The sequence below is a fragment of the Polypterus senegalus genome, chromosome 11 (genome assembly GCF_016835505.1).
Source record: "Polypterus senegalus isolate Bchr_013 chromosome 11, ASM1683550v1, whole genome shotgun sequence".
Lineage (NCBI taxonomy): Eukaryota > Metazoa > Chordata > Cladistia > Polypteriformes > Polypteridae > Polypterus > Polypterus senegalus.
The window spans coordinates 164,552,466-164,575,681 of NC_053164.1; the positions used below are offsets into that span (position 1 = coordinate 164,552,466).

At 34.4% G+C, this 23,216-nt stretch overlaps 1 protein-coding gene across 5 annotated transcripts in view; it reads left to right on the forward strand.

Moving 5' to 3' along the window:
- The window catches only part of bicd1a (bicaudal D homolog 1a), a 107,951-nt gene extending 85,513 nt beyond the window's left edge, over nucleotides 1–22,438 (forward strand). The window contains exon 9 of one of the 5 annotated variants that reach the window (XM_039770021.1): nucleotides 21,038–21,159. In XM_039770021.1, coding sequence (XP_039625955.1) covers nucleotides 21,038–21,074 — 37 coding nt within the window. In that variant the 3' untranslated portion in view covers nucleotides 21,075–21,159. Of the gene's footprint in view, nucleotides 1–10,629; nucleotides 11,573–21,037 lie in introns of those variants that run through there. The other 4 variants (XM_039770020.1, XM_039770023.1, XM_039770022.1 and 1 more) reach the window with 4 other exon arrangements.
- Nucleotides 22,439–23,216: the final 778 nt, after the last annotated feature.

The window sequence follows — 23,216 nt, forward strand, 5'->3', positions numbered from 1 at the left end:
ATTCAATTCATCCCTTCGAAAACACAAAACATGTATTAATAATCACTATCACTGCTTTTTGTTAAGAGTACATTATGTATTCAATATAAACATTAATTTTATCAGCCAAGCTAAAGAGGGCAAGAGAAAAAAACTATGTAGATAGTTTGAAAATTTAAATAATTTGCTTGAGCATCTAATATACTTAATTAGCTTACACATTCATTTAATTCTTTTGAACCCATTCACAAAAAGTTTCTAAATTCACTTTTGCCAATGCAGTGTCATGAGGAATGGGGAGCTGGAGTCTATCCTGACAGCGTAGGGCATAATGTGGAAAACAACCCTGGGTATGGCTCTCAGGGGACATTTACTTACCCACAGAGTAAATTTACAGTTGACGGTCCAGTTATCCTAACATCCAAATCTTTTGAGATGCTTAAGGGAAACCAGAGTTCCAAGGGGGAAAACTGCCACAAGCACAAGGAAAACATGAACATTTCACAAAGACAGCGACTGGTCTGGTAATTAATCCTGGAGCTATGCAAACATAGTGCTAACCACTCTGCTACTCTTGATTTTGTTTTATTGTTTTATATGCATTTTAAACAAATCTTAAATTAAATAAAGTACATAATACAGGGAAAGAAACCCAAATAATAGAATTACTGTAACAAAAAATGTATGTAGTATTAAATCTGGGACTGAGCCATTAATATCAAAATTCATGAAGGTTGTGGAATGTGTATTTACCACACAATGATTAAGGTATTTCATTTCTAAACAAACAAGCCGTCTCAAGTGTTGGTATTATGCTTAAATGATTGCCACTTGCTGAGTGAAATTGACCAAAGATATAAAGATGTCTTTTCCGCGTTTCACACTGCTCTGCCTGAAAAGAAGGAACTTTGTGTTACAAATTATAAAGGTCACATTTGTCACACCGTTCATCCATCCATTTTCAAATTCTACATATTCTACTTCATGTTTGCCTTAGGAAAAAATCAAATTATATGGAATCCTTGTATGGGCTCTTATTGTAGGTAATATTCTTCTTCATAGTATAATTTTAGTATGGATTAATTTTACATAAAAACTTGTTTAAATTTAGTTTTACCATAAGTTACTGTGATAAGCACACATGTATACAGAGTGGTTGTGTTATTATGTACTTGTGCTATCCCACATAACTGACAAATTGATAAGTAATGGCATATTGAAGGACAGTACTGTATTTAAAGAGTGTATATATTCTGTTCAGTGAGAGAATAAAAGTAGCTTTCAGTATGGCATAATAGTGGGTGTTAGATTTGCCAGGACCAGGAAAGTGGCTAGCATCCTAGGATTTGCACAAAACACTCATAGATAATTGGCCACCATCCAAAAAATATCAATCCATTAGCTATCCTGTGATTGAAAAACCACTACTAAAGAAAGGTGTTGACAGAATTTGATGACTTCTGCAAAGTAATAGACAAGCTAGTCAGTCAACTAAAAGTTGTTAGTAATAGCAGTGTCAGCTGCTACTGAGATGTATCACTACTCAGTAAATTTTTCACAGAATATCAAAGCTGACAATTGAACAGATTTCCTATTCTGTGGTTGAAAATCTAGAAGGTGTAGAGGCATTGAGTTAAGGATACAATCACTGGAGACTCAGGAAATCCTTGCCTGATCTGATGTATCCTTCTTTCTGCTAATTCACTCTGATGTCAGCAGCCAAATACAGCAAAATTCAGTAAGTCCATGTATCCATCCTGTAGCATGTCAACAATGCAGTCAGTCAGTGGATTTGCATAGACATGAGGTGTGTTTTCACAGTGATGTATGCAGAAGAACATAAGATGGCACAAAAGTACATGCAAGTGTTACTGGTCAAGTGTATCATTTCATAGCAGCAGTATGGGTCACAGTGAACATGACAGATTCCAGTTTAATTTCTAACCTCCTCAGCTATTGATTCTCAATATGACTTTATGGATTACAACTCCACTACCCATTTTTAACACTGCACTGAAACTGACATGGATCAGCATGCCTATATTCTTTTTATTCTTTTTCCATCCTCCCACATATTCAGGTTTTTCTAATGACAAATGGGGAAAGAACATTAACTTACTGTTAAGTGTGCCTATTAAATTGATCACTCAGGAGTTTAATGTATCTTTTATTTATGTGCTATAAGCTTACCTACAGGGACGTTTGATTAATAAGAATAAATTGAATCAAAAACTTACAGTTTTAAAAAATGTTCTTTATAATAGCATGTAGCAATTAAGGGTGGAACAGTGGTTAGGGCTGCTGCTTCAAAGATTCAGCATCCAGAATTCAAAACCTGCACCCAGTCACTACTTGTGTCAGGTCTGCATGGCTTTTCATCTCAAGACCCATGTGAGCGTGAGCATGAGCATGAGTTGGTCGTGCAATCAGCTGGCACCATGTTCAAAATTAATGTCTGTGTTGTGCCCAGTGCTATCAGGATATGCTCTAATGACCTGCATTGGAAAATAAATTAATTTAATATTGTGAGGAAACATTTAATTGTTAATTGATTCATATCATTTGTAACAGGATTAATGAAGTCCATGCAATTGTAAAGCTGTTCAATCTATTTTGAAGTGATACTACACTTTGTAATGCAGTAGAAGTAGATTATTAGTGCTCTGTGGTTGTTGTTAATGACTTAAATCTAGGTCTGTGTAAAAATATGAAATTATTAATAAATGATAATAAATGATTACTTATATGGTTAGGAAAGTCTTTTGATGCAAATATATGTTACTACAGCATAGTTTGCTGTTTCTGCAGACATATTTTCTTCTAACATTAACCTTTCTTTCAATGTATGATTGAACATATGGCTTAAAACTGCTGTTTGGCTTTCTTTAACTATCTTTACTGACCATGAAGTTTGATTTTAATAAATTGCCAGTAACATACACTATTTCTGCTTCAGAGCCAGAAATTATAGTATTTAGAAGTACCTTTCTAATTAATATTCAGTACTGATAGTCACTAATTATACAAAAACATGGAAAGACACTAAATAAATAAAATGTATTATTTTATATTTTTCCTTGATCATCTGAACTTATTTTGTCACCAGGAATCGTTTTTTTTATATTATTAAATGTTTGTGATGTTACTTTCAACAAAGTAACTTTGTCACGAAAATAAGTTGTGTCAGGTATTTTCCAAGCAGCATAACCATTTGTACACTAAAGGTCCTTCCTTTCTTTTCTTATATATTTACTATATACGGTTCCTTTAGATTTTCTGTCACTCCAGTGACAGCAGAAATGTGTTTTTACAACTAACCACTACACTTAAGTTAATACAATAAAGTGATATTTTATGAATACCCATCACAGAACTATTTTTCACTCATGATCCTATTGCTTATGCAGAGAGAGTGCCAACAGTGCACTGCAGCACAGATCTGCGAAAAGCATTCTTTCCTTACAATAGAAAAGGAATCAATAAGCAAGAATATTCTGATCATACAGACGAGCATAGCAGTCATTTTTCATTTACTTTTGTTGTTGATGTTGGCACAGGCTGATATACTGGCCAGTCCTTCTGACAAGTGATAATATTAGAACAGTGCATCACATATCATCCATCCATTTATCATGTAACAAGCCTAATCCAGTTCAGGGATGCAATATCTAGACCTTATTCCAGCAATATCAGGTGCAAGGCAGGGGCCAACACCAGACAGAGTGACAGTTTATTGCAGGACATTCTAACCTACGTACTAACAGCATATTTGAAATAAGCTGCTAGACGACGAGAATACATAACAGTATGAGATATCTTCCAGAGAGCCTCAGTGGCACATTTTACCATGCTTGACTACATATCTTAATGAGATATATATATATATATATATATATATATATATATATATATATATATATATATATATATATATATATATAATCTGAAAAAAATTAAAGGAACACTTTTTAATCAGAGTATAGCATCAAGTCAGTGAAGCTTCTGGGATATTAATCTGGTCAGTTAAGTAGCAGAGGGGGTTGTTAATCAGTTTCAGCTGCTATGGTGTTAATGAAATTAACAACAGATGCACTAGAGGGGCAACAATGAGACGCCCCCTAAAACAGGAATAGTTTAACAGGTGGAGGCCGCTGACATTTTTCCCTCCTCATCTTTTCTGTTTTTTCACTAGTTTTGCATTTGGCTATGTTCAGTGTCACTACTGGTAGCATGAGACGATACCTGGACCCTACAGAGGTTGCACAGGTAGTCCAACTTCTCCAGGATGGCACATCAATACGTGCTTTTACCAGAAGGTTTGCTGTATCTCCCAGCACAGTCTCAAGGGCATGGAGTAGATTCCAAGAGACAGGCAGTTACTCTAGGAGAGCTGGACAGGGCCGTAAAGGGTCCTTAACCCATCAGCAGGACCGGTATCTGCTTCTTTGGGCAAGGAGGAACAGGATGAGCAATGCCAGAGCCCTACAAAATGACCTCCAGCAGGCCACTGGTGTGAATGTCTCTGACCAAACAATCATAAACAGACTTCATGAGGGTGGCCTGAGAGCCTGAAGTCCTCTAGTGGGCCCTGTACTCACTGCCTGGCACAGTGGAGCTTGATTGGCATTTGCAATAGAATACCAGCATTGGCAGGTCTACCACTGGCACCCTGTGCTTTTCACAGATAAGAGTAGGTTCGTCCTGAGCAAATGTGTTGTGCCTCAGACTTTCCAGGAGCTCTGTGATGCCTTGGTCCAGATCTGGGAGGTTATCCCTAGGACACCATTAATCATCTCATTAGGAGCATGCCCGGACATTTTCAGGCTTGCATACAAACACATGGCAGTCATACAAACTACTGAGTATGATTTTGAGTTTCTGTAATGAAATTTCAGCAAAATAGACAAGCCTGCTGCATCATTTTTTCACTTTAATTTTCAGGGTGTCTTTGAATTCAGCCCTCTGTAGGTTGATAATTTTCATTTCCATAAAACGATGTGGCATCCTTTCATTCCTAAAACATTACTCAGTCCATCTAATGTGTTTTCAAAGTGTTTGTTTAATTTTTTTGAGCAGCTTATATATATATACATATACATATATACAAACAACAACCTCCCAAAACACATATGGGTACTTCTGGCTTGGATACTGAAGAGCTTTTGCTGTCAATAACAGGCTTGTAGGTGGCAGAAAAATGGTCAGACCTCTCCAGATGTGCATTCAAAAGCATTAACATTTGAATACAGCAAGTCCATCTTACTTTTATCCTCGCTCTGGATATTCTCCCTTTCCATCCTCAGACGAGCTGCTCCTCCACTAAGGTGTGAGATACCTAATTTGGCAATTAATACTGCCAAAGGAGATATCCACAGAGTACAGGAATATCTAATATACAGTACCTTGCATTCCACAGTCTCTTGCATACTTAGATATTCTAGATGCAAGGCACCCTTAGATCCACTACGTTTACCCTGTGACATCTCTCAAGTTCGCAGCTCGTCTGAAAAGGAAGTTGAGAAGGAACAAAGTTTGAATCTGTGATGACAGATTCGTTTTTTCAATTCAATTTAAAAAATACATTTTAAAAATTATAGTACCTTATAGCAACAACCCGTAGGCCAAATCTGAACATTAATTTACATCATTCATTTAAAAAAGAAAGTAGAGAGACAGCAAGCATCTGTAAAACTAGTAGTTTATGATGAAAGATTACACAATACACTGATTGATAAATTTATCCTGTTCTTATTTACGATTCCAGACATCAGCTATATAGCAGATATTTTTAATTTTAGTAAAGAAAAGAAGACAAATTAATAAAAAAACAAAAAAGGGAATTCCTAAAACAAAAACAAGAGTGAAATTAATTTGGCCAATGCTAATTATGAAGCTAAACATCACACCCATTAACAATTTAGTCTTGCATATACTGTAAATACTAAAAAAAAAAAGGATTATCTTTCTAAGCTAAAGAAAAAATAAGTGTGTAAACTTAAATAAACCTAACAAATACTAAATTATATCTATCACACAACAAAATTGTTAAACTTCAGTCATGCAGTTTAACACATTGTTAGGAAGACAGCGTAATCCCATTATTGCAGCACTTTGTTTGTAGATGATAACTTTCATTGGTATTGTAACATATTCAAAATTTTGTTCTCACCTTTGCACAGAAGTCAAATACCATTTTAATCACCTTTTGATTTATAGCCTTGCTTGTACTGACGAATTTAAAGTGACTTATCCAACTGAGATCATCATAGACAGTAAAAGAAAACCATTGTTAGTTCTCTTAATAATGCTGTTTTATCTTTTTCAACTGAAATATATCTTGGTTTAATACTGTCGTTAAGCAGCCAATCAAACAAACTTTATCTCATATACTGCTTTTCACAGTGCACACTATGACAAGGCCCTCTAAAAAGCTCAAAAAATATAATTCATAGCAATAAGATTACAAATGCAATGCTTTTGCAGATTGATGCAGTCAACTGTATAAAGAAAATATAGTAGTACAAAGGGCAAATTAAATATATTTTTTCTCAGTCAGATGTTAATATAAAAATCCGAACCATGCACAATTCTAGAGTTGCTGTCTGCCACTTGTAGAAATACTGGTAATACTTTAGTTTAGGTACTCCAAAAATGCATCTATTACTCATTTACTGTTATATAAGAAGACCTTAACTTCTTCTTTTATTCTTCATAACACTTATAAAACATCAATAGATAATTTGTTCATCTTTGTACTGTGTGGCATATTGACATGATGGAAAAATTTCTTGTTAATATGTAGGATTCACAGGTCTTGTACTAAACTAGGCTGACCCGCCTTTTAAGACGACCGACTTTTAAGTTGACCACTTCTTAAGGCAATTCAATATGTAGATCAATTTGATATTTTATACAAACTCATTAATTTGGTTATATTGCATTTGAGCGGTATTACTTTAATACTCGTAGTTTCTGTTATTTTTGTGATGAAATTTAAACTTTTTTTCTATATTGAGGTCGCCCTTTTGAACCCCCCTGATATTTACTACGCTTGCGAGGCATTTGTACTCCATCAACATTAATTATTTCAAGAGACATAATTTTGTCTATTTTTCCAGCGCATCGCACACAAAAGCAAGGTAACGATGGGAGCACCAGAACTCTGCTCACATCATGTCGCTTCGTACCGCAAGCTGCAAGTAGTAAGTCTGTGATAAGCGGAATACCACTACGCTTTCCACTCACGGCACGGAAGGACAATCCCGACCGCTTTTATATAGTAAGAAAGAAGAAGAAGATATCGCACAGTCTGGAGTAGAAAATCATCTTTTACCTGGAAAAACTAAACTATAAATCCCATCGTGCATTGCAAAATGGACGGGGCGTGTGTGAAACTCCACGCCTGCGTAGCACTCATGGGACGGAAGGACACCCGACCACTTTTATATAGAAGGATATGTAATATCAAGTGAAATGTGTCTCAGGAGGTTACATTAATGTGATAATTAAACACTTTACTGATGCTTTGTAAGGGTTATGAAGACCCATAGAAGGGTATGTTAAGTTCTTGTTACATAACAGTAAATGAGTAATAGGTGCATTTTTTCAGTACCTAAAGTGTTACTGAAGTATTTTATGAAAATAAAACAAAAAATATTTTTGTTGAGTATTTCGGTATTTGATTACGACCCTTGGAGTGATCAGGAAAAAAAACCTGAAATTAACGACAAAACATTTTCAGCTTCTCTTTGCTTTGAGCAATAAAAATTCAAGTTTTTGGTAGAAAAATGAACAATTTCACCCTTATATTTAACAAAAGTAGAAGTGGTGCTGAAAATGTAAATTTCATTATTATTTGCCTTTAAACTGTAATTGTAAAGTACATGTTCATCAGGTCTTTATGCAGTATTTTAAAAGTTTTGGATAAGTACAATGAGAAAGAAAATATTTTGAAGTGTTTTAGATGTTTTCTAAAAAGGCAGCCATCATATATGAATAGTCAGGTCCCTTTAGTCATATCTATCTGTAGCAACATCATGAGGTTCATACATAATCTCTATTTCATTCTGTGTTTTATATATTTTATTGGTTAGCCCACATTAGTGTTTAAAGAGGACATTTTAATGGTTATATATAATATTTGTGCCTTAGGTTTCTTTTTGTAATCTTCAAAACCATGTAACACATGGGCTCAGATAGCATTGTTTAATATAACAGGGATTCACAAATATAAAATCACTGTTATTTTGGCATGAATTACATATTTCGTGACATGAAACAAATTTGTAAAATTAAATTTTCTTGTAATGAACCATTACCAAGTAGAAGTAATTTATAGTACTGTAGTATGTTTTTTAGTCAAGTGAGACATATATCTCAATACAGTTGTATATTTAGTGCATGCTGCCAAAATTTTGAATAGGTGAAGTGACGTGTGATTTTGATAATTTTTTCAAGTAGCTTCCATAAGATGAGCAATCATGTTCTTTTTTAGGCAATTGGTATGTTATCAAATTTAATATCTAATAAAAAAAAATTACATTTTGTTTAAAGTCTTTTTTTGGGGTAACATTTATACTTACATCCACAGTTACTTTTCACAAGAGCCAAAGTCCAGATTTTTGAAAATGATCTTTATTATTTGAGAGATAAGAGAAAGAATAGCATACATTTCTGTATCAGTCTTAACTGCCACACGTTTTCCACATTTATCAAATTTTTTAGGAGAAGAAAACATATGTAAGCATTACACACTGGCATAAAAAATACAGTAATATTATGATTGTACACAAAATACACACACAAAAAAAAACATAAAGCAAAAAAAAAAAACACAGACACACACACAACTTTCTTTGAACATAATTGACATTTAAGAAAACTGGCCTGGGGATGTTTTTCTTAAAGAAAAATTCAGTCATAATCAGAAGACATTGGAAATCAATTTATATTAGGGGTCATGCATCAAAGCTGCTGGTCAATTTTTAAACTCTGACTTCATCAATAAGAAAAATCTATGGGTGGCCTAAATTTTCACAATGCATGTTCCGTTTTATTCTTCAATCAATTTAAGTAGTGATATTTACACCTTTAGCACTATTCCCCAGAGTTAGCTGTCTAGGAGATTAAGAACAATGTAAAGGCATTCACAATGATTGATAAGTACACTCCCAGTTCATCTTTATAGTTTTATAAAAGTCTGCTCAATTTGGCTCCTGTTCTCTATGCCCTTTTTATGGAAGCAAAACTGGAGTTATTCTTTTTTTTTGATAGGCAACAGTATTTGACAGGGCGTATTTACGTGCATTGACATCTTTTACGGGATTAACAGACAGTCCACTGTAGCCCAATCTTGTTACCAGTTCTTACTAAGCAATATATTAAAATGTATGTACACCAAAGCAAAGGCCAAGTAATGAAAGATTTTTCTGACAGTCATTGATTTTTCTCAGTTTATGTGTGGATACTTCCAGAAAAAAATGGCTTGTTTGCTGTGTACAGTATGTTTATATGCAGAACTCTTTTTTTGGCCAAAACCTACTTATTAGCATCAGCAAGGGGTTTTTCCTTCTCTCCCATGTTTATGCATACACATGTGAGGAGAGATTATTCTTTCTATATTTATAGTTTGTATCTTAGATAACTGAATTCTAAATGTTTGTTTATCAGCTCAAACATGGTCACTACATAACTGAATAGTCAAAAGACCTGCCGTACATATTATTTTCTCTTTTAGTGATATTATGAAACAGAGTAACGCAGGGATGTGATACTGTAAGACAGAATGTTAAATGCAATTGGCTGATTTGGTTCCTATATAGTCCTACTAGTTTCAGTACCTTTTTCCAAATAGTCTATCTGTAAGATTTTAAAGCAGATATTTCAGTGAATTGAACAGATGTTATTAAAAAGGCCCAACATGCTTTTTTACAGGTATAAACTGAGTTTATGGACATTATTTGTGTTCTAGGGATTACAGTTGCTTCCTTTTATATAAAAATATTTTAAATTTTACATTTTAAAAAAATGGAATCAAACCAGACCTAATTTGAATTTTCTGTGATTTACAAGATGCAATGGAAGGCTGGAGGTGATCATGGAATCAAAATGCTGCTCTGAATTCTATATTATACAAGTAATAATATTTTATACTTAATTTCTGTAATATATACAGCTCATAATTTTAGTTAATTTTAATACCTTCTGATAAAAAAGTAAGTATGTAGAAAGCTGGCCAAGCATAAAATGCAGAAAAATGTTTTCTGGTACTGGTTATATTCAGTGGTACAGAAGAAAACTGTTTTTAAAACTTTCACGATACGAAAATACTGACAAATATGGCATTTCAACACCAGTCATCCTCTAAGATATTCATCAATCAGTATACTCTATTTCCCATTTCTTGCCACCAACAGTGTAAAAACCAGGCAGCTTTGCAAGTATTTTTTGTCAGTGATTTGTACCAAGCTTTCCATTGTTATTTAATTTCTGCTGTGGGTATTCCTCTTATTTTTCATTTCCCTTGTCTGCTTTGTGTATTCTATTTACTGATGCCTTCAATTTTTGCTTTGCTAGTGTCAAATTTGGAATTACTGCAACAAGCATATATTTCTTATTTCTTCCCCCTTTTTGTTTTCTTGAAATTTGCAGTCCTAATGTACCGGTAGCTCTTCATGAAGAACAGGCACATTCCAGCTCTCCATGTGTTCCCCTCAACTGCCTGTCCAAGCCTCCTCCCTGCTCCTAGCCCCTTTGCTCAGCACCATGAGAGAACAACATCCAGATACTGTACTAAAGTCCTAGAATGGCATCAAGCAAACTGGGACTGCCAGCAGGCCACAGATGCCTTCCATGCTCAGATGTTTTTTGGCTCTGAATTCCAGTCACCTGCAGCCTGAAGCAATAGCAGAAAGATCAAGGCAAAGTACAGGGCCTAGGCAGGATGGCTTCATTTTAAGTAATTTATGAAGATTTTTAATGTATTTATTCTCCTGTTCCACGACGTACTTGTCAAATCTCATTTGATCTGACTGAAGACTTGACATCAAAGAAGCTGCCGAAGCTCCATTTGGCTACACCACATAACAACGGTAGAAAACAACGTTCCCAGGGATCAGTGGAAGAGTTTGAAAAGACAGACTGAACTGTTCATGTTTTCTCTTTACATAAAGCAATGTAGAAATTAATGCAGATGATTTGTATCAAAATGTACATTACATGTACATTTGAAACATATCGTTTTCAAAGGTAAATTAGTGCTTCTAAGAGTTAGTGTTTAGACCTGCTAAAAGTGAAATGCACTCTGCCTTATATTTTAGAAAAGTTATTGGTAGTATAAATTTGATAGTAACTGAAATGAAACACTTGATAGATTAGCCACTGGAAATTAAGCAAGAGTGTGTACTGAAGATTTTTCTGTCATTATGAATTCCCTTCTGTTAACAGTATTTATAGTACTTTATCTTTAGAAGTAAATGGTTATGGTGAGGAATGTCATGGGATAGGCAAGAGTGATGACGATTTTTATTGCACAAAACAAATTTAGTAGTGGAGTGAACTTTTTTACTTGGACAAAATGCCTGAAATTTTCAGTTGTTAGTGACTGCATTTTTTATGCCTATATATGTGTTTTTATTATCATTATTATTTATTTATTTATTTATTTATCTGTGTATGTATTTATTTAAAACTCCTTAAGACATTTTATTTAATGACAGATTTTTAACAATATTAATTCAAAAGCAACAAGGTTAATGTTCAAAAAGGTGCTAAATAAGTTACTTATCAGTGTAAAGGACTTCATGCAAACACTCATGCAACCTTATGGCCTTTCTGACAATTTTACTGTCATTCATGAACTGGCAGCTGTATGCTAATTCCATAATTTTGTTCCTCACAATTTATGAAACCAACAAATGTCTAATACTCTGGGTCAGTTTGTTTACAAGTCCATAAAATTTGCATTTACTCAAGTTCCACTATGCATTTTTCTCTATTTATGCTGATAAATTGCAAGTGTGGGAAAATGTTAAGCATTGCTTGCAGTTATGCTCCCTGACATAATTTATATAAAGAGACTCCAAGGTCACTTAATGGTGCATTACTTACTTTTGAAATATATAGAAAATTGGCTTCATTTGTGTTATATTGCTTACAATATAAGAAAAAGCAACACACTTGATTGTAGGGGCTACAGCCTTTTGTATTCAGCACTTGGTTAGAAAGCCCAGTTTGAGTGTGTTATATTGTATCTACTTTACATCACATTAGAGCATTGCATATAATTGGCATTCTTCAGTAAATTATTTGCAGTGGTTGATACTTATAAATCTATCCATCCATTTTCTAACCCGCTTATCTGGTTCACAGTCACAGGGGGCCAGTCCATTGCAAGGCTCAGTAATATACATACTCACTCCTCTCCATACAAGAACAATTTAGAGTTGCAGTTAACCTAACTGGCACATCTTCAAGATGTAGGAGAAATACCCATACAGACATGGAGAAAACAGGCAAACTCCACACAGGCAGTACCCAGGCAAATTATTATAAACTTGGACTCTTAAATAACATCTGTAGTGACGTATGTTAAGTGAATTACACATTATCTGCTTAGCAGTGTGGTGTATCATGTTAAATTGTAAAATACCTAAACTTTTTTTTAATATCAATTACAGGTTTCTGTATGAAAGCAGCAAAATGCACATGGATTCTGATAATGACATTCTTTGCATTTGCAACTAAGCGTGTACTGTCTGGCTTAAACAGTTTTATGGCTAGAGGAGTATAGTGTCACTTGGTCTGTCCTTTTGTGTTTATGATTTTTGTGACTTGTATTACTACAAATTTTTCTGAGAAGAAATTTTTATAATAGTCTTAAAATTTTCTTTTATCCAGCTTGCAGTTGTGCACCAGTGTACTCAGAGAAGTACAGCTTTCACTGGCCTTATTTAATCACTCCAACATTTTAAACTATTTACTATACTTGGGCTATGTCCACACTACTAGGCTTTCCTTTAATTTATTTATTTTTTTAAACAAAAATTATCTCTGTTCATACTTTTGTTTTTTTACATCATTTACAAAAGTATTTTTGTCCATACTAAAACAACTGAGCATGCGTATGACATAATCATCTGTCTATACTGGGCATGCAAGCAGCATGGAATTCTTCAACCAAGGCATACATTGTGTGATTTTGGCAAGATTTGCAGTTGCCGAATGAGTTTTTAGTTGGGTCAAATTTCAGCTTCGTCGGTCATCAATTCACTTGCAGTATAAGAGTGGTTGTGATTCCTGATTGCATCTCACAATTGGGCCAATCGCATGATTGTATGAATTTTGGTCATGTTAAAAATTACAGTTGGGTGTCTTGTAGTGTGAGCTGTCTCACAAGCTGATTTTATAATGTCACCATCAAATTTTCTGAAATTAACTGTTCAGCGACCTCAGTTGAAGTGTGTATTATACACGTATAGTGTGAGTTCCCATATTGTGGCATGTCAATCAGATGTCAAATATGCTCATGCAGTTTAATACTATTGTGAATAGTCACTTGACCACAATTTCTAAAAATTACAGAAAATACAGTTTAAAATCATACAGGTAACACAACAAGCATCATGGAAAGAAAATTTAATGCCCGCTATGTTGAAATACATTTTTCTTCCATGAAGAGTGACCAGTCAGAGAATGAGATGTTGAAATGAGCAGAATTTAATTAGGGAAGAGCCATGAAATAAGCACGAACCAACCAGAGCACAATGGACTCTGCTTTTTCAAACATCTTGTTTTTAGCCCATCCAGTGTTTTTAAAAGTCTCAGGACTCTGGAGACCGTTTTCAAAAATATGTGTTTTCATAGGTTGAAAAAGCCTTAGTGATGTGGATGAAAGGCAAAAATGGAAACAAATGTCTGTGTTTTTAAATAAAAACTTAGTAGAGTGACCAAGACCTTAAACAGGTTAATCTTCTTCAGGGTTTCTTCATATCTAAAACCTTTAGTCTTCTCTAGAGCTGTTGTGTCCTTCCTGCTATATGGGGGCCAAAACTGCACACAGTGCATTCCGCTGTTAATACAAAATCTGCTTTGACCTTTACTCCCCACAGTGTGCATTTTTTTCCATTATTTTATTAATCTTTTTAAATGCAGTTTATGTAAATAAAAACATAAAAACATCTAAGTGTTTTTCTTAGTATGTACTTTGTAGTGCTAAACTCCCTATTTTGTCTGCTTATTAAGGATTTCTCCTTCCTATAAATAAGATTTTACATTTACTTAAATTATAGTTTGTCAGTTATCAGTCCACTTCTTAGTTCTGTCTAGGACAAGCTGTATGATCTAACTAGTTCTAGAACAGATGTTTTCAGCCTGTGGACTGCAGTCCTTTATGTGCCATGATAGAGCATTGAAAAATAATGGGATATATATGAAGTCATATATATATATATATATATATTATATATAGGCATGGCTGAGAAGTCATCAAATACTCTACATTGTCGAAATTTAAATGAAATCCCTATACAGACGCAGAAATCCTCTAGCAAGTACCCCACTTTGCTATCAATAAGTAACTCCTTAGTGAAGTTATACAAGTATCTACACACACACCTCACTGGAGCCAAAAAAAAAAAGAAACTGCCAAAATGAAGTACAGAAATTCCCAAAAGGAAGTGGGGTGCATAGCTAGCATACGTACCTAATGGGAACTGCAGCAGAGAAAAAGACTAAGAAACACTGCTCTGTGGAGTATGTCATTTAATTTCATTTTTGATGTTAAATAGCTTGTTACAATTTTATCTAAATCATTTACATAATGGTAAGTAAAAAAAAAAAAAAATACAAAAACAGCCTGAGCACACATTCCTTTGGGACCACAAGATTTAAATCAGGTAATTAAAAAAATTGACTACCTTACCATAATTGTTTTTCACTTTTTAAGACAGTTCAGCATTACCTATAGACTATGCTCTTAAGCTCTTCTACGTATGGTTTAATGTAGTGGACCGCATTACAAAGTTATTCTCTCTTTCTGTTGAATGTTTTTTTCCTCCTAACGAAGCTTCAGCATATTCATTAAGCAGAATCACCCACTGCCTAAACCTATGCTGCATCTTCATTAACACCCCTCCACTGGGCAGCTACATTTCTGTTTTTTATAGTCTCTCCCATTATTTTGCATGTAAAACCAGAAATAGGCCTATAATTATAGAGTTGGCACAAACTCCTTCTTTATTGATTCTGAGCCACCATTCTTTATGAATTTTTCAGATTTACAGCAACCACTTTAACATTCATAATTAAGCTTTCCATTTATAATTTTTCCGTTTCTGTGAGGTTGAAGTTTATTTGCTTTTAGCTTTGAAAATCTTTGTAGCCTATATAATGAATTTTATACTGTTTTTTGCCAACACACTGGAGAAAATTTTTAGAAAGAAAAATGTGCCTACCATTATATGGTATATTCCTATATAGTAAAATACTCTCTCCTTGATCATTTAATTACCACAGTTATTGAAGGGCAATTGCCATGTTAAAAATCTTGATTTTTGGGTTCAAACACTGTGTTCTTTTAGGCACAAATATATGGTTTCATACAGACGCCTACATTGATGTTTACTTTAAATTTTGTTTCTCCTCATTTTAATTTTTTTCCTGTTGTGAACACTATAATGGTTGGTGAATAGATCATCCTTTTTAGCAAGCAATCCAATACATACTATGGAATGAAATGCAATCTGCTATTTCAATGTATGGATGTAATTGTTACATTCATAGTACTGGTGATTTAAGGGAGTATAAGGTTAAAAGACAGACATCTAAGTTGATTTTTTTTCATGGTGTGCTAAAATAGTTCTCACAATTATTTTCCTTGCTACTGGTTCTCTTGCTTTTTACAGTGTGCAAAGCATAAGTCCATTCAGTCAATTTTTCACATAATCATGTATATTTTTTCCTATTCAGCACTCCACAGTTAAACCTAAACATGCCTATTTTGAACTATCTACCGTTTCCAATGAAACCTTCAGCCTTAGCTCCTACAATGAGATTCACATTGAGGACAGTCAAACATCTGTTTTTCAACATTCAAAAGGACTGTTCTGTTTTCGAGGTACAATCCACTTTGGTAAAATATAATTCAACAGCATTTATTTGGTAATATTATGTATAAGTCATTAAATTACCACTTTATTAATATACAGTATGTCTACAACATCTGTGGATCAGTTTGTAATTTTATATACCACCTTCAATGGAAAAACCAAATTCCAAATGGACTGCCAAAGTTGCTATTTGTTCATGACTTAAGATACTTATGAATTTTCTTCATTGCAGCTAACGCAAGTTTAAACCACCTTTGCAGTGTGACCCAGTTTCAGAAACAGCTGTTCTCTATGTGATCATTGGGCCACTGTGCGTGTCTGACTGTTTTTATGTACATTATTGAGGATTTTATTTTATAACAAAATGCACAATTTACTTGGCAAATTTCACTTTTTTGTGATATTTATTTTATGACTTTTTTAATGCAGTTGTTTTTGAAGAGTATATTTTTTAATTTAGCTTATTGTTCTTTGTGTATCCTTACATCTTGCAGATTACTCCAGATTGCATTTGTTCAAAAGGTTTCATTTGCACATTATTTTGTATTGACTGACAGAGCTGAGGACTAAAAACTCTCCTATTATGGTTACTGGTTCAGTACCCTCTGTATTTAATCTTGAGTATTTCAGAATATCAGATCAAGAAAGGTTTCCTCTCAGGCTTGCACTTCTTGTGCTGTGCTACAAAAACAAATGTTAACCATATCAATGTGTCTTTCTTGTGCTTCATTCATTCTTTGATTTTCTTTAGTTAATATATGGGAAGTTAACATTACCTGTTATTATACAACCTACTTTATGATATGACATTATTACAAAATCTTATGTTCCTAAAGAGATGTACAACAAATACTGAACACCATGCTTGTATATTTGCTGCTTTCTGATTTAACCTACATATATTTAGTAAGATGTACAGTACTGCATCTCTATATGAAGCAGTCTTAGTGTTTTTCTATTTATCAACATGTGTCCTTTTTAAATTATGTTCTTGTGTTTTTTTTCCAACATCATATAAATGTATTGCTGTATACATCTTGGGGTAATATGGAGGCACGATGGTTACTGCAAGTGCCTCATGGATACAGTGACCTAGGTTCAAATGCCATACCTGGTTGGTATCTATGTAGAGTTGACATGTCCTCTCCATGCCTGCATAAGTGCTTTTCATGTATAACTGTTTTCCTCCCTTATCCCAATGACATGGCCAATAGGGTCATTGGTGATACCCGACTTTCCATTTATTAGTCAAGGAGGGCCTTACCATAGACCTTGCCCCCCTGTGACTCACAATTATTTTACGAGGTTTTGAGAATGTCAGATTATATGCATCTATATCTCAGCAACTTTAAGAGCATTTAAAATTTTGGCTATTGCAGTTTCCTTCCTCTTTTTAGTACTTAAGGATTTAGTTTATTACTTATTATTTTGTTTATCACACTGTTCAAAGTATTGCTGTTAAATATATTATTCAAGGTACTGTAGGCCTATCCCTGCTAGAATAGCACCCTACATTCCCTGTATATCAACATTCTTAATTTTGGACTGGTAGGTTACAGAATTCAAAGTCTATTTCAAAAGGATCTCCAATGCCCTTTCTTACCTTTAATGCCATGGTTTTCATAATCTTTACTGGGGCTCTTCTGGTCAATTTGCACACCCAAAGTTATCTTCCACACCACTGGGCAAGTAACAGGAAGATTGCCAATCACAGTTCAATGTATAATCAAGTCTCCTACTATAAGGACTTCACTCATTTTCAGAGCGAGTTTACACAAATCCACTCTAAAATTCATCAGATCTTTTTGACTTGCCAAAAGTATCTAATTTGCTAAAAAGGAGCTGTGGGCCCTTGCAAACCTCAAACTCCATTAATGATGTTTTTAGGAAGTATGTACTTCTCCTGTGTTTTTGCTCAACAATTTCCTTCCTCTTTTTGTCTAGACTAGCATCTTTTCTCATGACCTAGGGGTGCAAGGCTTGGTTAGCTCCTCCTATTCCTTAGTGTGACATGCATTAGAGCGCTCCTTCTTGCGGCCAGGGACCTTGAGCTCATCTTTCAGAAGAAGCTGATGGTGCTCACAGATGTATTGTCTTTCAAGAGCTTTTTTTACAAAAAGCCAATTTTCTAGCAGCAAGATAATGAATTAGGACAAACACAAAAGATTATAATGATCCACTATATATTCTTGTACAGTATTATGTAAAAGTAGGAAAAACTGATTTTTCTAATAATATAGACATTGTTGCTTCCACATCAGCTGGTTTGTTTTTAAAGGACGCATTTACCTGAAACTTGAAAGTATTAGGATTATGGTATCTAATTATTGTGTTATCTAAACACTTTAATCACGCTGTAACGTATAGTTGTGTATGATTAAATGTAATAGCTCTGTAGCAAATTTCATATTGTTCTTAAGAGGATACATGAAGTCTAAACCAGCAGGTGAGATTATTAATATAGGCAAGTGTAATCTTGCCAATACTTGTATGCACTTATACAGACAACTGCATCATATTAATCAAAATTCATAATGAAAACAAATCATGCTATGCAACAATGCTTAAATTAGCTTAATACAAAAAGTTGTATATTTAATTCTAGTTCTTTTCAACATTTTTTTTTATTTATATATGTCTTTAGGAGGCCTGACACTGCAATTACCAAAGATGTTTTACCATTTTTTGCACAAGTCTGTTTCTTTATCTATTTTAATAACGGAAATAGTATAAAGGACAGGAAAAATTAAATGTGACTGCTTGGACTATTTGTAAATATTTACACAATGAATTGGGCTTGCCCCTTCAAAGTATTTAGCATTGGTTCTAACAATCTACTCTTGATCCTTTTGAAACATTTCAGCTAGTTTTCATTGCATTGAAAAATACAAATTCTTGACGTCTGAATTACATTGAGGTAATTGTTCCATCTTTGTGATAAAAGTGTTAGATTTAGTTATGCTTGTCTAAAAGTGGAACATTAATTTGCATTATCTGATTCAAACATCTGTTAACCCCTTGCAAGACCTCAACAAACAGTTGACTCGTCTGACTGTAAATGGGACTTACATAGCATGAATGTGCAGTGTGTTTTTTGTTTTGTTTTTTGTTTTGCTGGACCTCGTATTTCCATACGTTCAATTGACCATTTTTTCCAGCCTTAGGCTGTACACTCAAATGAGTGATAACTGGAATTTATTGTAAGTATGGATTAAGTGAGGGCTGTGTCAGCATACTATACGTTTGAAAGATACACATGATGTTTAACCAAATTTTTGGCTGTTAAACTTTTGTCTGTTGTCTTTGTTACAGTCAAATGTCATGTTGATATTTCTTGTTTAATCATGTATTGTCTGCAAACAACACTGTTCTGTGTGGAAACTAAATGTTTTATCATGTTGAGTATTGAAAGAATCAATTTTTTAAAAGGCTAACTTTTGTCTGTTAGTGCTCACACTTTCCCAGACACAACCTGCATTGATTTTTGTCTCTTAAGATTGCTATCAGCAAAAAAAAAAGAAGTGTTTAGCATGTTTTGCAAGCCTCAAATAATTACATTTTTAAATAAATAATTTAGTTATTATATAAATACAATTTAGAAAAAGAATACTTGGCGCAAGAACCATCTTTTTTGTATGTTTCGATTACATGATTTAAATTACTTTTTTTATCTTGCATGAATATTTTAAGCTTAGATGATGTGGAGATGTGGGAAAAGAGTGTGTGAGAAAAAAAAATCTGTATCTGAACATGGCATATAGAAAAAATCATATTTCAACTTGAAGGATTTCATTCTTTTAGATTCACTTTGAAGATGCTAATGAAGAGCAAGTTGCCAAAACTCATTCAGTCCTGTTTCTGTCACTTTGAGATGTTAGAAATCACTTCTCAGAATATATTTATATAGTGTAAAGGAGGACCAAAACTTAACCATGTCCGTATGTTAACACTATACTTAACTATGAGAATTTCCTAAATTCAGTTAACCAAAAAACAATGTTTCCTTTTCTTTATTGCGTTTGGTGGACTGAGTGCATTTTGGAAATTTGTGCTTTGATTGTACTGTCTGTAGTCCACCGGAAAGCTAAGGAAGCAACTAAGTTGTACTTTGTAAAATTATATAACATTAACTTTACTAGATAAGCAACTTTTGTGTGAACTTCCTTTGTTGTTGACCTGAAACATCTAATGAGTGTACCTGAAGAGAGTCAGGAATATCATTTATGACAAATGCAATTAAAGTGGGGGCAACCTAAATCACATTTAAGTTGTTTTAAAGTTAGAATAAGACATCTTTGGTTGATTGCACACACAATGTTACTTGTAAGTAGGAACAACCACACATGCTACAAACAATTGGAGGACAAAACACATTGAGACTTATTGGGTATATTGGTTTGAGTTGATCACCTTATCTCTTCCTCTGTTTACAATACTGTAATGCTTACCTGTTTCCAGATTAAATAAACTATCCTTTGGTTGTGCACTATCATCTTGTGTGTTTTTAATGTGTGTTGGTTGCTCACAGAGGCCTCAAACAGAAGTTCACTTTAAAGAAAGTAAACACAGAAAATGTTTTATGACAAGAACATTAAACAAGTTTAAATGTTATCCATATATAAAGGGGACTTTTGTGCTGTTAAGACATTATCTTGGGCAGAACCTCCTGAAGAGTATTCTGATCCACAACATTTTTAACACCTATTCTACAATCCCTTCTTTTTTAATTTTCTTTATATTGCGCAGATTCCTCGTATGATGTGAAGCAGCACCATTCATTTTAAGAGACATTGTATTATAGGAAAGAATACATTTGTTCTTTTATAGAAGGAAGTTGTAATGGTATAATACTAGTCATGACACAAGAATAACTACTTATTGTTTTGTTTTCAGTATGTACTTTTTACATGTAAGTACCCATCTGTTTTCTGAACTTGCTTATTCCAATACAGGGTTATGAGAAGCCAGAGTCGATCCTGGGAGCATTGAGTTCAAGGCAGGAACCAACATACAAGTTCACTGCAGGCCACACTTACTCATATCAGGCCATTTTTAATGACGCCAGTCAACGTAACCCATACATCTTTGAGAGGAAAATTGAAGAATATCCCAATATGGACACGGAGGAAGTGCAGACGCCACACTGACAGTGACCAGGCCAAGATCTGAACTCCAGCTTCTCAAGCAACGCTAACCACTGTGTCACTGCTTTTTAAATTATTGCTTATTGTGTTTTATTTATACTGTTCAATACTTATTGCAAGAGGAGTGCATGAATAGGCCTTCTGCCAGCTGGCAATCCAGAATAATGTCATGGGTCATATTGAGTATCTCATCTCCCCTTCATGTTTTCCATCTAAACTGCACCTACATGTTCAGCAATGAGAACCCCAGACACACCTGAAATACTGCCTGCAAATCTTGGATCCCATGAAGGATGTTGGCTCATTCGTGGAAAAAGCAGCACAGACTTGTGATTATCAGTTTTATATTAGGGAGTCCTATGCCTTGGCTAATAGCTAATAAACTAAGAGTGAATGCAAATCACATGACACAGCAACAGCTACAGGTATGTGATAATTAAAAATATCACCACAGATATAGAAACAGTTAAGCATTCAAAGATTAATGTAATTCATTCTTTACCAGATGCTAAGCTTGTCATTCTAAATTAAAAGAGGAGAACTGGGTGAAAAGATGTCCTCTAAGATCTACATGCAGGAATGGTAATTCCCCGCTGCACAAATGATTTTAACAACCGTCTGGAAGCCAGTACTTCAATGAAATTTTGAGGAACCAGTTTTCTTACACTTTGACAATCCTGACATTTGTCATCCTGAGAAGAAATAAAGGATATTGCCTCTTGAGTAAAGACCTAGAAATAAACAAGACCAAGGGAATGGTTGACTTCCAAAATATAAGAAACTAACCAACCCTGAGCACATCATCACTGCTACTACTGCCATAAACATCCTGCATTCCGGAATGCACTTTACACAAAGGCTTAGCAAATATGGTATCTCACACATCACCAAGGCAGCCTTACTCATTCAGTTTTATAACATTTTCACTGATTGTGTTTACCTTCTGCATTCTTTGCCAGTCCAAAACATAAAACAAATCTTTAGAATAAGTAGCAGAATGTGTGATGAGTTCATTTAACACATATCATATCTGTCCAAGGCGCTCAACTCTTTGCCCAGTGTGTTTAATTATCAGGAGCTTTTCAAATCCTCTCTGCAGTAACTACACTGGACTTTTCTCTTCTGGACTAAAGTAGTCAACACCCTAAATCAATTATAGGTGAGAAATGAACTCTTTTAATTTTATAATCATCAAGGTCCTTGAAAATTTACAGCCAAGCCAGAGGAAGTGTTTTTACTAAACACCTTGATAATGTTTGAAGTTGCAGTTGTATATGCATAGCATATTTATGAGAGCTATGTGGCTCATTTTTTCCGGAGTTCTCTGTAAAGTATAGATCAGTTTTTTGCAAGGGTAACATATAAAAGACACTAGCTAACATAGCTGAAATACCCAGCATTGCCCGGGAGGAAAATAAAGTTTTTTTTAATTATTGAGAAAAGTATAATTAAAAAAAAAATCAACTTAAAAATAAAAATAAATTAATAAAACAATGAAGACTCACTGATGTGCTTGTCTTGTGGTCTTTTATGTATATCATCATCCAGCTGACGCTCAGAACTGGCCAACTCTATTTAATTTCAAAAGCAACAGGGGGCGTGGTGGTGCTCAAATGTAAAGAATACTTGCAGTCGCCGAGTGAGTGCATACAAGAGCGCAAGATCACCCCACCCTACCCAGAAGGGGGTGTGTTAGGGTTGATTTCACCAGACAGTATTTTTAGTCGACCAATGAGAAACGTGTACCAAGTTTCGTGAAAATCGCTCCAGCCATTCGAAAGTGATGCTGGAACATACATACACACACACACACAACATTGACTTTTATATATATAGATAACATTCAGAATCCTGCTTAATCCATTTAAGGGTTTAATAAAGCTTATCCTGGCAGCAATGGGCATCCAGCCCAGGAGAGCATGGCATTTCATTACAGAAACCCAATCACATGCAGACAAACACCCAGCTAGAATTGCTAATGAACCTA